Source organism: Lepidochelys kempii, chromosome 7 (genome assembly GCF_965140285.1).
Source record: "Lepidochelys kempii isolate rLepKem1 chromosome 7, rLepKem1.hap1, whole genome shotgun sequence".
Classification (NCBI taxonomy): domain Eukaryota; kingdom Metazoa; phylum Chordata; order Testudines; family Cheloniidae; genus Lepidochelys; species Lepidochelys kempii.
In genome coordinates this window covers 111,127,539-111,144,852 of record NC_136386.1, presented here as the reverse complement: position 1 = coordinate 111,144,852, position 17,314 = coordinate 111,127,539, and the positions used below count along the sequence as shown (strand labels likewise).

Genomic DNA, 17,314 nt, shown 5'->3' with positions numbered 1-17,314 from the left:
ATTTCATAGCTGGCCATGTACTGTAAATAAACGACTGAACTAAAACTCCAAGTCAGACTAACCTTAACTTTATGACTCAAGCCCATGCTTCCTAATAGACTACATGAAGCTGAGAGTGATGAGGAACACTGTACAAAAGTACTGAGGGATGCGATAAAGGTTGCCTTTGCTTATCAAACTAAAATATTGCAAGAGCAATACTGTACTTTAATTTGAGAGCACTTGGATTGCAAAACATAAAAAGCAGCCTCAATTTTGCATTTCTAAAAACATGGATTTATCACATACTCAGACTTGACTCCAAAAGACCACCCTATTAATGGAAAGTGAGCACAGTGTATCCCACTATGAACTCTGACAAGAACATGGATGGCAGGGAGACTATGATCTTAGTGGATTTAAGGAGCATAGCTCATGTCTTAAATCATAGTGTGGCAAAAACAAATCTGTTATTCAGTGCTTACAGATCTATGTGAAATCTAGGTATTAGAGTGCCTCTATACTATGTTGATTGGAACCATATAACTACTTAAATCAGAAAGTGTGTTAATACCCCAAACAAGCAAACAAAGACCAATGATTCTCTGTCCATGATATGTGTATTTCCTGATATATGTCCTATAATAAAGGCAAAAAGGGATACACATTTTATTTGTTTCAGAGTAACAGCCATGTTAGTCTGCATTCGCAAAAAGAAAAGGAGTACTTGTGGCACCTTAGAGACTAACCAATGTATTTGAGCATAAGCTTGTAAGGAGAGTGATTACTTTAGATAAGCTATTGCCAGCAGGAGAGTGGGGTGGGGGAAGGTATTTTTTCATGCTTTGTGTGTATGAAAGATCTTCTACACTTTCCACAGTATGCATCCAATGAACTGAGCTGTAGCTCACGAAAGCTTATGCTCAAATAAATTGGTTAGTCTCTAAGGTGCCACAAGTACTCCTTTTCTTTTTGCGAATACAGACTAACATGGCTGTTACTCTGAAACCTATGATTTCACTATGATACAAATATATAAATACATCCTCTTTATCTGTATTAGGCATTTGGTAAAGATGTAAATGATGCAATCAATTTCTGAAATATAAAGAGAAAAATATTTTTAGTATTCTTCTGAAATTATGATATATATGAGGAAACCTGATGATCCTATTAGACTATTATTTAGACACTGAAGATGGTCTAAGAGAAATAAATTGCACAGCATCCCTTCACTGCTATACATACTCAAAAAGAAGTTATCCAGTCTGTGAACTTTTTAAACTTACGTTTACTAAGGCATATACTTTGTTGTAATGTAAATGGATTTTTACACACTGCAGTATTGATGGCAAATTTCCAATGTGTGTTTCTGTAATTTTAATCCTTAAAATATTTTTTAAATTACAGAAATTTGAACTTCTAATTATGGAAGACCAAGAAAGAACTGTCATGTATGGAAATACAATAATGACAATTTTAACAGTTGCCCAAATTCCTCCTCAGTTATAGGTGTGCAATCCAGTTAGCTTCAATAGGCTAAATTCATCCATGATATACCACCACTCAAATCCTACTGAGAAAGGAGGTGCCATTTGTACATAGTCATATATCAGAGCACAAATTTGTACAAGTGACATCTCTATCCTCAACTGATCTTTTCCTCGCAGATATTTAGTCCTGTCTGTTTACTTTAGTAAGAAATACAAGTTTTTTACTTACTTACAAGTGTTTTACTTCTCTTAGCATGGTAGATTCAACAAAGCTAAGAGAAAGAGTTGAATTCTTTTCAATTAACACAGCTGTTTACTGAGTCCCCATTAATTACACCAGTGCAAGCCTACTGACAATAATAGGGTTGCACAGGCATCACTGATAGCATGAAATGGCTTTATTAATCAATTAACTACACAATAATAGGCAGGATCATAGAATAAATCCTCCTTTTACAACATACCTGCAACTACTATCAGTGTTAATTGAAAATACAAGGGAAGAAAGAAAATACACGTCATGTTAATTTTTAATCACTAAACTAAAATGATAAATATTTCTAAGAGAATTTTTACTATTATTTCAAATGGGTTATTCAGTAAGAACCAATAATTGTTAAAACTGCTTTCTATTCCCTAAAGTTGTGTTTGAATGAAATCTTTGAGATCTTTTTTCCTATCATAGGTAGCCTCAGAAGATGATTGGGGGCTTTAATCACACCAATGCTTTATTTATACCCTTATAAAAAGGCACAAGGCAAGAAATTAACATTTTAGTAATCTGAAACTAAGTTTGAGGAACTGTATTTTCAATTTGTTAGACTGTGAAAGTGGGAAAATCCAAATAGATCTCCCCTGGGCACCTTCTTTAAGGAAGGCCTGGGGTCGGTTCAGAAGATTCTTCTGAAAAAGTAGACATAGGAAGAGGGATTATGTCTTCAGAGAAGCACTGTGATATTTTAAAGGCAAAGGGAAATAACTGTAGGGATTTTTCTTCATTACCACCCACCCCAGAGAAGTGAACATACAATGAGCAAGGTCTAGTGGTTTTAGAACAGAGGAAGTGTGCAGCTAATAGCATTTTAAGTATCTCCATTTTCAGTTACTTCAACAAAATTACCAGCGAACCAGGCAACAAAGTGAAAGTTTGTTGGTGAGAAATTGTAGACTACAAATGATCATTCAGGTTGTGAAATGTTTCTTTTTTCATGGAATGTAAAGGATTTTTAAAAGCAGAAGTAAAGTTACTGGGGCGCTTGGCAGCTTTGTCCTCACTAGATTATTTCACATACTATAATGTCTCTCTCTTTCAGGATGTTAATCTTGTGCAATTTTGTTGTTCAAAGACTCTTTTACTACACAAGGGAACTCACTTGAAAGTGTCTAGCATTAAAGATCATAACCAACCCCTGGAAGCGCCTAAGAGAGAGTGTGGACCCTCCACCTTGAAAAAGAGGAGTCCTAAACATCTGACTCGCTAACCAAAGCAAGCCCAGCACCGTGGGAGTTCATAGCCAGGGCAATTCCAATCATCTTTATTAAGTCCCAGCTGTTCACACAGCCATGGCACCTGCCATCTCTATGTGCTAGTCACCTGTAGCCCAAAGGCCACTGATAAGGAAGAGCTAGGGTGACCAGATGTCCCCATTTTATAGGGTCAGTCCCGATTTTTAGGTCTTTTTCTTATATAAGCTCCTATTATCCCCCAGCCCCCGTCGGGATCTTTCACACTTGCTCTCTGGTCACCCTCAGAAGAGCAAATACCCTCTTCCCCGTCTGGCTCCTGGGGAAAGCTGAAGGGACGGTAGGCGACTTGCCCAGGGTCACACAGCAGCGCGCTGGCGGAGGCGGGGAGAGAACCCAGGCGTCCCGGCTGCCAGGCTGAGGGCGGGGAGAGCGTGGGGGAGGGGGTCTGATCCCCGGACTCCTCGCAGAGGGCGCGCGCAAGGCAACCTCCTCCGCGGCCGCCGCCGTCGCGCGAGAAGGCGGCGCTGAGGGAACGCGCTCCGTCCCCTAGCAGCCGCCGCCGCCTTCTCAGCCCCATGGAGCCCGGCGGGGAACGCGAGCTGCGGCGGCACCTCCTCGAACTCAGGCACCAGGCGGCCGAGTATTATCGGAGCAACGAGGTCCCGCAACGGCTGGAGGAGGCGCTCAACGCCACGTTCTACCTGCGTCCCGCCGACCTCTACGGCCATCTGGTACCTACCGGCGGGGGGGCCAGTGTGCAGGCGCCTGACTGGGGGGGGGGGGTGGCTAATGCGCAGGCGCTGCACTACCGCTCTCTGCCCCCCTCCCCCCCCGACAGATCCCATAATCCCCCGCGCAAATGGCAAGTGGGCGGAGTAAGGTTGAGGCTAGGAGCTCTGCTCAGGTGCAGGAGGGAGTGAGAACGAGGCTCGCCCCTCCCCCCCCTCCACCCCAGCAGGGGCAGTGGGGTGAGGCAGGTGGGCCTGGGGGTGCCCAGCCTCCTGGCCTGGGCTGCTGTGGCATCACCCAGTGGGCGCTCCACCTGACTGACCTTCCCCTGAGATGCTGCTCCAGCCTAAGGGTACCAGCTTGCATGACGTTATCGCCAGGCTCAGCTCTTTGCTATTTTTCATAAAGCCCCAGCTCCTGGATTCTCGGGATTAGGTGACAATTTCAGATTCCACCAAAAGAGTTATTAGCTATTCTGGTTGTGGAGCAAAGCTTAATAATGAGACCTAACCTGCACCCTCGCAGCTCAGAAATCAGAGGACAAAATGGCCCTTCCTTTTATTTAACTTAAAACAAATTTGAAAACAATGTCACAGTGTGAGGCCTGGGTCATGATTTTTGAATGGAACGACAGTATTAGATGGCCCCTTAACAAAGCTATTCAATCATTTTAAGCTAGCTCGATTGAACTAACAAGAGATTGCAAAGTATTTTCTTCTGAGACTGTAGGCTGATGCTCCTACAGCCACAACTATTGTGCAGACCTCTGCCAAGCATCAGAAGAATGAAGATAAAGGGAGTCTGGTTAGTTTTCACGCTGCTATTGGTATTCAGATCCCTGTGGGCTTAAGTGAAATGGACAAGAATAAGGCGAGCTTTCCCCTTTGCTCTTCAGCCAGCAGCAGAGTCAGACACTGGAACTAGTGTGGCCAATAAAATATCCACTCCGTATAATAGTGGAATGGCCAACACCATACTTTAGAAAGCTGTTTTAAAAAGATTGCCTTCCAATGCTTCCTCCTACACGAATGTCTCTATGATAATGAAGTCTTACATCTCAGGCATTATTCATTGCATTGTTCCATGTTGACCTCAAGTTTCATTACTCTCTGTGATAAGGTGTGATCACTAGTTCCAGATTATGTTTTACTGGAAAGAAGGTAAATCAAACAAAATTCTATCATGCTTGTGATAGTTGATTTTTTTTTTTTATGATACTTGTTAGTTAGGTATGCCTCTGCCTCCTCACTGCAGCTTTCCATACTACGTACCACTCCATTCACCAGGATTGCATCCACAGTTACACTGGTGTTTCTAGTTTCCACCTGTTATGGTTCACTTCCTACCTCACAAATCACTCTCTGGATTTGGTGATGGTTCCTATTCTTTGCTAGGACCAGCTCTCTTTAGAAACCCACAAGATTTAGGGTGGTAGCCGTGTTAGTCTGTATCAGCAAAAACAACGAGGAGTACCTCCCAAAAGAATAAATGGACACAAATAGGACGTCAAGAATTATAAAATTCAAAAAACAGTCAGAGAACACTTCAATCTCCCTGGACACTCAATAACAGACTTAAAAGTGGCAATTCTTCAACAAAAAAACTTCAAAAACAGACTCCAACGAGAAACTGCAGAACTGGAATTAATTTGTAAACTGGACACCATCAAATTAGGCCTGAATGAAGACTGGGAGTGGATGGGTCACTTCAAAAACTAAAAACTAATTTCCCTATGCTAATTTCCCCCTACTGTTAGTCACACCTTCTTGTCAACTGTTTGAAATGAGCCACCCTGATTACCACTACAAATGTGATTTTTTTCCTCCTGTTGATAATAGCCCACTTCCACTTTCATTGAATTGTCTCGTTAGAGCTGACCGCCCCACGTGGTAAGGCAACTCCCATCTTTTCATGTATTGTGTAGATATATCTGCCTACTGTATTTTCCACTCCATGCATCTGATGAAGTGTGTTTTAGCCCACAAAAGCTTATGCCCAAATAAATTTGTTAGTCTCTAAGGTGCCACAAGTACTCCTCGTTGTTTCCACAAGGTTTAGTTCTTCGTCTTTTCTTTTCCCTCTTGGGCATTTACCACATTAACACAGATGAAACCCAACTGTAAATAACTAATGATTCCTCTGTGGCATCTTGACCAAGTCAGCTTTTGACATCATGCCAAGAGAAGCATTCAGAAACAATCCTTTTTTCTCTATCCTCTTTCTTGAAGTCAGATCTCTCATTTGCTTTCTCTGTAAACTTAGAAATATTATTTCTCTAATTATATTATGGAGGCAAAAGTGATAAGGTGGCTGAGGTAATATTGGACCAATTTCTGTTGGTGAGAGAGACAAGAGTTAAGTATCACAGGATATTTAATGCTCCTTTAAGACCAGATCTTGTGAGTCATCCTCCAAATGGCTTTAGCAGTTGTTCCTGATTAGGCTCTCTCCTCTGCCTTCTAGAGACAGACAGGTGCAGTCTTTTTTAGATGGCTTATTCAAGGACAGAGTGCCCTACACCTGCAACATCAGCAACTGCCATGAGGCAGTGAGGGGCTTATTTTGTGTGTCAGTTTTAAGAGTAACTGCACCTGTATTCCTCCTCAATGGTCCACTCTAGGAATGCCCAGTCTTACATCCATCACCTGTCTCTGGGCAGGGACCCATGTTCCACACCCTTCTGACCAGGAGCTTTAAGGATGCACACCCCCTGCCAAACATTGTGATATCCTCAGCAAGCCATTGGGTCTAACAGCCAGCACCTGTGCATTGTTCTTTCTTTCTTTCTTTCTGAGGGCTATGAACAGTGGGTTGCCAGCAGTTACAAGTAGGCTTTGCAGAATTAAATGTTTATTTTTTTCTAATTGTGGATTATCATTTTTTATTTATGATTTTTTGATGATCAATTTGCATTTTTAGGAATTTTTTTTATTTAACTATTTTTATTTTTTACAGCTGTGTGGGGTAGTGTTCAGATTAGGGCAGTGCTGACAGTGGGGATGTAGGAGGTCCTTGTGAAGCTGAGGGGCCAAAGACCCCAGGGTGGAACATTCGTGGTAAGCTTCAGTTGTTCTGGCCCCCTGCATTTGGAGCAGAGACTTCCAGCCAGGACTGGTAAGGAGGAGCATGAGCCCCAGCCACGGGGAGGCTACCCCGCTGCTGAACAGTTCCTGCCTGGGAATGGCTCCCACCCTCTTGGTTAGTGTGTGAGTGAATGGAGCCATGAGAGCAGAGCTGCAGAGGGTTCCCTGCATAGCTGAGGGGCCAGTGGCACTGGATCCCTGCAGGCACAAGGTGGAGGGAAGGCTGGGGTCCTGGTGAGGGGAAGCAGAGCTCAGGCCAGACTAGGGCCATGAGGCGGAGTTGTCACCCGGGGACAGAGCCACCACCATGTCCGGGGACAACAACTCCATGCCAGGAGCATATCCTTCTCTGTACCTTGTGTCTGCAGGTATTGGATGTCACCAATCCCACCCACCCACTCACTCACCCACCAGCCAGAAGTGTGGGAGCTGTTCCTGAGCAGGAACTGTTTGGCAGCAGAATGGCCTCCCCTATAGCTGGGGGCTCATCCTCATCTTTGCGGTTCTGGCTGGTGGTCTCTGCTTCTCTAGACCAGGATAACCACAGCCTCCCCTGCACAGCCTGCAGGGATCAGGTGTCACCAGTCATGCAGCCATGCAGGAAGCCATCTGCAGCTCTGGTGTCATGGCCCTGCTCCCTCACTACAGTGACAACAGAGCTGCAGGGCTGGTGACACCCAATCCCTGCAGGCACAAAGTGTCGGGGAGGCTGCGTTCCTGGCAGGGCAGAACAGAGTCTCTTAACACTCCGGTGCCACAAGAGCTATTGAGGGCTCCCTGTACTGCCACAGGAGGCATTCAGCAGTGGAGTGGCCTCCCCGCTGGCTAGCACCAGCTTACTCACTCCCATGACAGCAGGGTTGCAGAGGGCTCCCTGCACTGCTGCAGGGCCAGTGACACCAAATCCCTACAGATACTCTGTCTGGTACCAATTGATATTTTTTCAGTCAATTGCAGTGTGTCAGCTGAAATGGATGTTTACTGACCGTTACTGATTGAAATTGAATCCTGCCAAGCCTAATTACAAGTTATCATGCAGCTTTTTCTCAGAGCACATTTATTCTTAGGGTAAAAGCATCACAGAGAAAACATAAAAAAAAATGAAAGTTCTGACATGCTTATTAATAAACATACCAGAAATCATCTGTCAGTCTTAGGAGGTCCAGATAGCTCAACATTCTTCCAACTCCTCCCTTAAGGGTTGGTCCCCCCCTAGGATCTATGGTCCTGTCCATTTGTTGAATCAAAAGAGAGGTCACAGGTGAATTCAAGCTCATTCTTTTCTACCAAAAACCCTTTCTTTGTTTCCTAGTCTCTGAAAAACCAAGCCTAAAGCAGTATATGCAAACCACCCCAGGGGGCAGTATGTCTTGGAGTTGCATATAATCCTTGGAGTAGTCAGCTCCTACTGTTTTTAAATTTCTGGAGAAGCTGTCGTATCCCTCCCCCATGGAGTAGGACACAATCATACATAAACCATTCATAAATGTAATACAATAGTCCTCAGATATATGGCATGGGGCTGTAATATCTGTCACAATATGAACCTGAATAGAAATGAATAGTACTATATAGGTTGTAAGCAGTAAGTATAAACCCAGGTCCTAGAATGGCTCTTAAGCACACAGCATAGGAATAGGAATACTGAAGTATCCTGATGAATACCAAGGCACAAAAATAGATTTACCCAAGGATGGATTTAATGGTAACATAAAATGAAAGACTTATTTACACAGAAATTGATTTTTTTAATCAAACTCTCTCTCTTCTTCAAGGCTAACTACTTCTCTAAATTTTCAAAACCTCCAGTAATATGCAAATTAATTGGAAGGAAGGTCCTTGATGGAGTTGGTCGACCAACATTAGAAGTGGAAATATTTTGCACAGTTAAAAACCATGAGAAGGTATGAGCTACATCTTATTTTGTTATATATCCTAACAGGACATTGCAGAGATGCTCATCTCCACCATTGTTAATGATGGGTTATTTTAATTAATGAGACAAAATGGAGGAGTTAAATGTGGATCAAGTTCCTGAATGAATTATTTTTGTAAGTCAGAAGTAGCAAAACTCTGGTGAAAATTGACTACATTGCCCTACCCCTGACTATTATACAGTATTAGCTGTTTTTAGAATAATAATGCTTTGTTTATATTTTAATTTGTGACCCACATCTGATATTACATTCATGTATGTTGTTGTTTGTCATATAATTGTACCCTGGTCCTTGTCTCACAAAAACTGTCCTCTTATAGTCATAGCAGCCATAAGCAAAAACTCCTCTTGACTCCAATGGTGGCAGGAGATAGCTTTTAGCATTTGTCAGACTTGGACCCTAATTTAACTCATTCTCCCTACATAACATGAGTTTTGTGTCTTGCTTTTCTTTCTTTAAAATGTCTCAATGGCATCTTTCTCAGTCTTCTTACACTGGTAATTTGCTAGATGAGGCTCCAGTCCTGCAAACACACCCTTATGTGCTCAGTAGTCCTACTGAAGTCAACAGAATTACTCGTGCTTAAACATATACATATATGTGTTTGCAGGATCAGGGCTTTAGAACTATCCCTGTTCTTGGAGATAGCTCTGCTTGTATAAGCATTTTTTTTTACTATACATTTATTTTCATTCGTATGTTCTGAGCTACATATCTTTTTATTCCTATTACACTACTATATTTCAGAAAAAAAGCATGCAGTATAGTCTTAACACAGTTCATGTCAATAAACAGGTTTTCATGCTGAGAGTTTAGGGCAGTGTACGTTTCACTTCATTCAAAAATATTGTTGTGTGTTCCAGAAATTCAAGACTAGTTCTGTGTTCCCCTCACATTAGCATTATTCCTCATTAGCATCCAAGGTTGTTCCCTAGATGGCTGAATAGAGACACTGGATTTATGGCTTATTATAACAATCTATAACCCACTAACAACCCCCTACCCCCAAGCTACTTTTTCTTCTCCCTTCCCCCGCCCCCATGAACGGAGGGATGTTAATAGACCCTTCACCTTGAATAGTCCATTGAAACATGTGTTAACTACTTATGCTAAACAACCGATTCCATCTTATATTTGCTGTGACACTCCCAGAACTGAAGAAAAGCTCTGTGTAAGTTTAAAAGCGTCTCTCTTTCACCAAGAGAAGTTGGTCCAATAAAATATATTACCTCACCCACCTTGTCTCTCTGCTTCACTGCAGATGGTAGCTATTTACACTCTCCTTGAAGTAGAACTATGATTTACTTCACTGAAAATGCTCAGAAAAGTAGACAATTTAGGTATTTTTTTTTTTAAATCCAGTATGAAAAGTATTTAAGGTTCATTTTGTCTAACATCCTTAATGCAATCATCCTTAGGAAATCTGTAAAGGATGCACAGTAGTTAGTGACCAAAATAGAGTTCATTTGAAAGGTCACATTGTCATTATATGACACTTTTCACTGCAACAGTAGATAGCTTTTGTACCATGAATAAGGTTAAGATTCTGTCACTGGTATTTTTAGAAAAAGTCAGGGACAGGTTGGCGGCAATAAACAAAAATTCATGGAAGCCCACGACCTGTCCCAGACTTTTACTAAAAGTACCTGGGTGGATAAAGGGGGACAAACAGTGCTGCTGGGGCTTTCCGCTGCTCCAACCCTGCTGCTGCTCCTGCAGCTGGGGCTGACCACTGCTGATCCAGCCCCACAGGGGCTGACCCAGTCCCAGCTGCTGCTCCAGTGGGCCGGGGACTACTGCTCCAGCATGCCTGGGGCTGGCCGACCGCCAGCTATTCTGGGGGCTGCTGTTCTGGTGGCTCCGGGGCTGACAGCTGCTCTAGCTCTGCCCCAAAAGGAGTCATGGAGATCCTGGAAAGTCACAGATTCCATTACCTCTGTGACAGAATTATATCCATAACCATGATTCACCAGCATTTATACTTTTTTGATACTGTCATTCACCCTCAGTTGTTAATGTAATTTATAGGCACATCTTCCTAAAATATTGCCAGGTAAATAACACTTATGAAACTTATTTTGACAGATGCTTATTTCAGAAGAGGAAATGGATGCAGAGTTTTGATTTTTTTTTAAAGTTACCTATGGTCATCTTTTTTTAATTTTGTTTTGTACATTTGGCAATCTATTGTCAGTAATATTTGTAAAGAATTTCTATTGCCGAAAGATCTGGAAAAACACTAACTTACACAGAGATGTTCACACTTCAGCAGACCTGAAGAAGAGCTCTGAGTAAGCTTGAATTCTAGTGGTTAAAACACAAATTAGGACTCCTGGGTTCTATTCCTGGTGCTGTCACTGTTTTAGGTCCAGATTCTGCAATCTGATCCCTATCTCCATGCAGAGCCTCACTGAATTGGGATTGGATTGAGACACCATGTAGGTGTAAATTCTGTTGCCATTGATCAGAACTGCAGGCTCAGAGCCTTATTTTGGGCCAGTCACTAAATCACTCTGAACCTTACTTTACCATCCTTTAAAATGAGTATAAAAATTATGTGACAGGAGAATTAACACATAAGTAATATTCATAAATGGTTTGAGAATCTTAGCTGGAAAGCTGTAAGTGCAGAAGTACGAGAAACCAAGAAAAAGCTTCAATTATGGGATCAATTAAGTTCCTGGGGAGGGGGGCTATGTTTAAGCCTTTATCTTTTTAATCTTTTAAAGTGACATTTCAAAGTTAGAAATTGAACAGTTTGTAAGCTTTTCACATTAATTTTGCAGAGCATTTGTTCCATTGTGGTCTCTTCTCATTCTGAAATCCTTGAAAATGCTTCACCTGAAGCAATTGATGCTGATGAGAAAGAAAGAAATGACTCTATTAATAGAGCCCTGGAATGGATAAATGGATCACTGAATGAAATGCTCAGAGACCTGCAACCTGCTGACCAGTGTAAAGTTGATGAGCTGCTTGGGTAGGTCTTGCATATTTTTTTCCACTGATTTTTACTGTAGTAAAACAAATTCTTGCAAATAATTGTGTTGTAAATAAAATAATTTGTGCAAAATCTCAATATTTTTTCTAATGTTGTTCCTAATTCTTTCGACACAATATTTCTGGGATATTATTGCCACTAGAAGCCTTGCACTATATTATTTCCATTGCTGTATATTTTTATATAATATGAAGTTCATCCCAGCCTGTACAAAATCCAAATAAACCAGCATTGTGCAGAAATACAAAGATGGGAGTTAGGAATACACCTCTAACACACACCACACACACCCTACTTTTGGACTTATGACCTAGAATATCAGCCACAGTCCCCACATTGGATCTATGTAAGGAACTGATCCAATGCCCATTGAAGTCAATGGGAGTGTTTCCATTGATTTCAGTATGAGTTAGTACTGATCCAATGGTCTTTCCCTCAGCAGCTCATGGAGCTTGGGTTGGAATCTTCCTCAGCCAGCAGCTCAGCCACTGCCTCTAGTGGTTTGCAGGACATAAGTGATGTGAAAGGCCTTCCATGGGACCTCAGCACTGAGATTAATTTCCCACGTAGTGTATTTACAAATCTCTGGTTTTGATGGAGTACTCTTTCAAAATAGGCCACTCTGAGAGGATACCTAAGGCTCTTACCTTGGGATCATTATCAACCTCCTTTTGTTTCTGTTTTAAGTTTCTGATTTCTGTTTTAAGCTTCCTTGAAAAATACCTATTCTGTAATCAAGTTCATTTGCATTTTTCCATACAAACTTCTTCTGATCTTAGAGAAATTATGAAGCCGTGGAGAATGGTAATACTTTTCCATTTATAATACATTTATCTGGTCTTTGGTAAGAAAAATTATAGGCTAACATATTTGAAAAAGCACCTGAAGTGCCCCAAAAGGTGTTTTGATTTTCCTAGTATCAAAAACCCCACAGATTTAGTTGAACAGTTTTAAAAAAAATAAAATTGATGTTTGCCTTGGGAATTGTCTAATAATATTTTACATGTACAAAATATAACATTTTTCATCCCAGATCATACTATAAACTGATTTTTTTTCTTTACCAAAAACCTTCTTTTTGAATGGAGTCTCACTTTAATAGGAAAGGGCCTAGTTGGTTAAAGATTGACTGCTCTTCACTCTGGGAATGGTGGTATGACCTCTCTTCATCCTCTGCAGTTGTAAGAGTTACTGGCAGCTACCTCTTGGAAGGGTTCAGCTTTCTAACAGGAGCAACTGCAGGAAGACTAGTAGCCAGGACTTCCTTTTTATTTGTTGGAATGGAGTATATCATATGCCTGACCGGTATAAACTGTTGCATTCCAAGAAAATTAACTCTGTGGAACTTGCTTAGTGGAGTAAAGCTTCACTATGGATGAAATTAATCTAATTGATGGGAGCCTGAACAAAACCATTGATTTACCACTTATATGGCCTTATTCCTACTGCACTGGGGTAAATTTCACTCTATATGTTGCTTCCATTGTATACAAACAACTAAAATACAGCCAATTCTAAAGCAGCAGCCATATAACCAGAGCTCAACTCTAGAGAAAGATGACCTTTTGGATAAGCAAATTAGGCCAAATTCTGACAATTTGGGGAAGTGCCATGGGATTTTTAATATCCGTGCAAAGCAAATAAGTCTTCCTTTTGAGGGTCTTCTCTGTATAGAGCTCACATTATTTACTGTGGAAGGATAAAGAGCTGAGTCAACCTTGCTGAGTTTGAAGGAGTTTTTGCACTTCAAGCTGGTTGTTTAGACCACTAAGCCATCTCCTCTGAGTTTCAATTCAATAGGATTTGAAATAGCTGAAAAATGAGGTTTAATTACTAAACAGCATTGCCGTCCTCATTTGAATATGTATACTTTGCTGTTCTGTTACTTCTGTCCAGAGTTTTCAAAGTACATATCTATTAAGCCTTATAACATCCCTTTGTGACGTGTATTATTAAACCTATTTTAGAGATGGCTAGACCGAGGCACAAAGAAGTTTGACTTTCTCAGGTTCACATGAGGCGTCAGCAGCAGAACCATGAATAGATCTTAATTCATTTCCCAGCATGTGCTTTTCCCACTAGCCCATACCTGCTCCTCATCTACCTAATAATATTCTTAAGCAACTAATCATTATGCCTTTTCTTTTCCCATCAGTGAATACTTTGCAAAGAAGGTAGAAGAAGAAAAAGAAAGAAAGGAAATTGAAAGGGAAGAACAAGAAGCAGCAATTTCTGCACCTGCATGCGTTCCAGCTTTATCAGCTGTAACACCATCTGGCAAAAAAAAAGGAGTCAAATTAGGTTTCAGTTGATTTTCTTCTAATATTTCGTGCAAAATAGGTATCAATAAAGATGCTAGCATTCCTTCTGTAGCTCCCCATGGGCACTGAAAGGTAGCAGTGCTTCTCTATCGTGATTTTGTAGCAGGATCCCAGACCTCCTTCCTGGCCACTAGCTGCAGTTCCTCTCTACCAGAGCACCAGTCAGCAATGAGAATAAGTCATCTCCACTGCAAAGCTTGGGGAACGGGGAGAAGAGAACAAAGCATGCTCACTCAGCCACATGGGATAGTGTAATGGAGCCTCTTTCCAGGTTGTGATTGGCCTAGTTGTGGGGAGAGGGGGTCCACTCTTCATCCTGGGAATGAGAATGGAGGAGGATGTGGATGAAAATTATGGGGGAGGAAGTGGGAACCATAGGAATAAGCAGGAAAATGTGAGTGGAATGAAGATGGGGAGAAGAAACGAGAAATTGGGGAACACAGAAAGGGGGAAGAATGGAGGTGAGAAGGCAAACAGAATACAGAGGAAAGGGGAGGGATCTGCGAAGAGAGGGAATCAGACAGTGAGGCAGTGTGGAGAGGAGAAGCAGAAAGAATAAAAATGACTAAGGAGGGGGAAGAGAAAGTGGTATGAGCAAAGGAAAATGGGTGGTGGAGACCAAAGGTAATAAATATATGGGCAAAAGTAAGGAGAAAGAGTATGTACATGCTGGCTTCCTCACTTCCTCAGAGAAATCGTCTCCTTTCTATTATCTTCTTTCTGTGGAATTGGAGAGTGAGCCATCACCTCTTCTGATGATGATGCCTCATCATGTTTATCTTGTTATTGACTTCTTTCTTATTTTGTAAAATCAGTATAATTTCTTGAGATTGTTTTATAGATGTGCACGTTAATGCAAATATACATCTATTGTCCAATTTAGATTATTAGTTATGCTATCCACAGTTATCATGTCCATTCTCAGATGTCATCTTTTGCTTCACACAGTAGTTTTAGTGGGTTTTGATACCCAACTGTCATTGACTACTTAGTTTCAGTAGTTATCATTGATTTCTTGCTGAATGTAAAAATCGATAAATTCACACTTATTTAAGAAAGTTTTGGCTATTAGAAGTCAATGGGTGTGGCTACTGACTCACAGTGAAGGGGTAGTAGATACTCAACTGCTGTTAGCTGGTTTTAGAATGTACTCTGTCTGGTTGCATGTGGCACAAAAGACCATTTCCTACAAAGAATCTTTGGAGAACAAAACAACTGTTTGCTTTAGCTTTTGATCATTCACTTACTTCATCCCTATTGGTGCTGCACTTTACACTGTGGGTATAAGTGGTGTAGAATCTATCACATGCTGTAAATGTAGTTCAGGTCCTATTTTGGTGAATCTTCACTTACAATACTACAAATGTACTCTGTTGTATTTGTATTTTGTTACTGAAAATTGCTCTGCAATGCTGGTATGAAGGGTCAGATTTTCAAAAGAGCATGTATTTAGGAACCAAAATAAATGATAAGATTTTCAAAGGAGGTACGTTGGATGCTGAGCACTTTTGAAAAATCTAGCCCAAATTGTGGGTGTTGAACACTTGAAAATCTGGTCCCTTCAGTTCATGGCTTAAGGGTGCTATATTCTTCTTAGTGTACATGTTACTTAGCGAAAACAGAAGGTGCACTTTGTCTCAAAGAGCTTATAATGTAAACTAGATAAATGCAGAAAATGATGAGAACTAGAAAGGAAGGGAGGGGTGAGGTTTACAACAAATAAAGAACATGCAAAACATGCTTTGCGTATGGAGTTTGAAAGATCAGATTATTACATCTAAATACAGAGAAGGGCAAAAGATAAGATCTAGAAATCAGTGGTTAAAAGCTAGCTGAAGGAAGTGAATTTTGAGGGATTTAAAATCAGAAAGGAGGTAGAATGCATTGTGCAGTTGGAGATCAAGATAACCCCAAGTGATGAGAGCTGCAAGATACAACAAAAATGGATTGATTATTTGAAATAAACATCAAATTAATCCTTAAAATCATAGTGCATCAATTAATATGCATAACATTTAATGCAATATTTTACTTATTTGTAGGATGCTGATATTTTAGGTACGCAACTGAATTTTAAACTGGTAAAACATTTAGTAAATATTCTTAATCATGTCAGGGAAGAAGTGCTCTGTTGCAGAGAAACCAATCCCGCCTGCAGAACCCATTGAACCAGTGCTCTGTGGCAGCATAGCCATTGGAGGATTATCACTTGCTGTTGCTAAAACTGGTGCCACCATTAACAACACACCTTTGTATTTACATCTTGCACTGATGAAACGTGATCAGGTAATTGACAATGTATTTTTTTTTTTCATTTTGTCTCAGCTGTAGTCACTGTTCCAGAGTTGTGTACTTCAGGAATGTTCAGTGAAAAGCTGTATAGTTTGATACCCATTGTCAGATGACTCCTTATATGACATAATCCAAAACTCATTGAGGTCAATGGAGGGAATCTTTCCACTCACTTCATTGGGCTTTGGATCAGGTCTGTAACGAAAATAAACAAGAAAACACTTGGTTAAACAATAAGAGTTAAACAGTCTTATTTTCACATGGCTTTCTCAATTTCAGGATTTGCCTAAGGAATTGACTGTGCCACTACCAATGGTCACTCTGTTGAGCTGTGGAAAATCGTCATCTGGAAAACTGAAGTTAATGAAAGAAGTGATGCTTATACCACCCACAGAGTTAACAGTTAAACAAGTACTGTATGCTACTATTTTCACTTTAATTTTATGACATCATAATTTATTGACCTCATACCTTTTAGATACAGTCCTGAGAAAGTGTTTTTTTTATTTCTGTTTATGGGTGAGGTCAAACTTTCCTTAACAAAATGTTATTACAGAACTGAATAGTTAGGATATGGAATCTTTTGTATTGCAGATCTCTAAATATAAAGTATGTGTGTCTAGTGGATCACAGGAATCAATTCAATTAAAAGCAGCAGCAGAGTTTTGTAATACGGTGGAAGCATATAATAGGCTTGTATAAAATGCATAATATAATTGGTATAATAGGCTTGCCATTCATAGATAATAAATCATATCATTCAGTGTATAGCACACAGTAAAAGGATGACCACAAGAAAAGTACACAATAAGATGTAAAAATCTTTGTGAACAAATCATTTTTAAAATGAAACTATGTAGAAGGGAAAGCAAAGAGGAACAAAAACCCATTAAAGTGGCAGGAAGGGTGGATAAGGGCAGGCTGGGTCAACACCTTATTTGCTTAACTGTATGTGGCATTAAAGAATGTATCTGCACAAGATGCCTACATTAAAGCTGTACTCTGTTTTGTATGC

General features: G+C 40.7%; 1 protein-coding gene across 2 annotated transcripts in view; it reads left to right on the top strand.

The window, feature by feature from the left end:
* Positions 1–3,367: 3,367 nt before the first annotated feature.
* Positions 3,368–17,314, top strand: part of ENO4 (enolase 4) — a 45,639-nt gene continuing 31,692 nt past the window's right edge. For both annotated transcript variants that reach the window (XM_073354258.2, XM_073354257.2), the window contains exons 1-6: positions 3,368–3,670; positions 8,527–8,655; positions 11,475–11,665; positions 13,842–13,987; positions 16,124–16,293; positions 16,579–16,710. In XM_073354258.2, the coding sequence (XP_073210359.2) occupies positions 3,515–3,670; positions 8,527–8,655; positions 11,475–11,665; positions 13,842–13,987; positions 16,124–16,293; positions 16,579–16,710 (924 nt within the window). In that variant the 5' untranslated portion in view covers positions 3,368–3,514. The remainder of the gene's footprint in view (positions 3,671–8,526; positions 8,656–11,474; positions 11,666–13,841; positions 13,988–16,123; positions 16,294–16,578; positions 16,711–17,314) is intronic.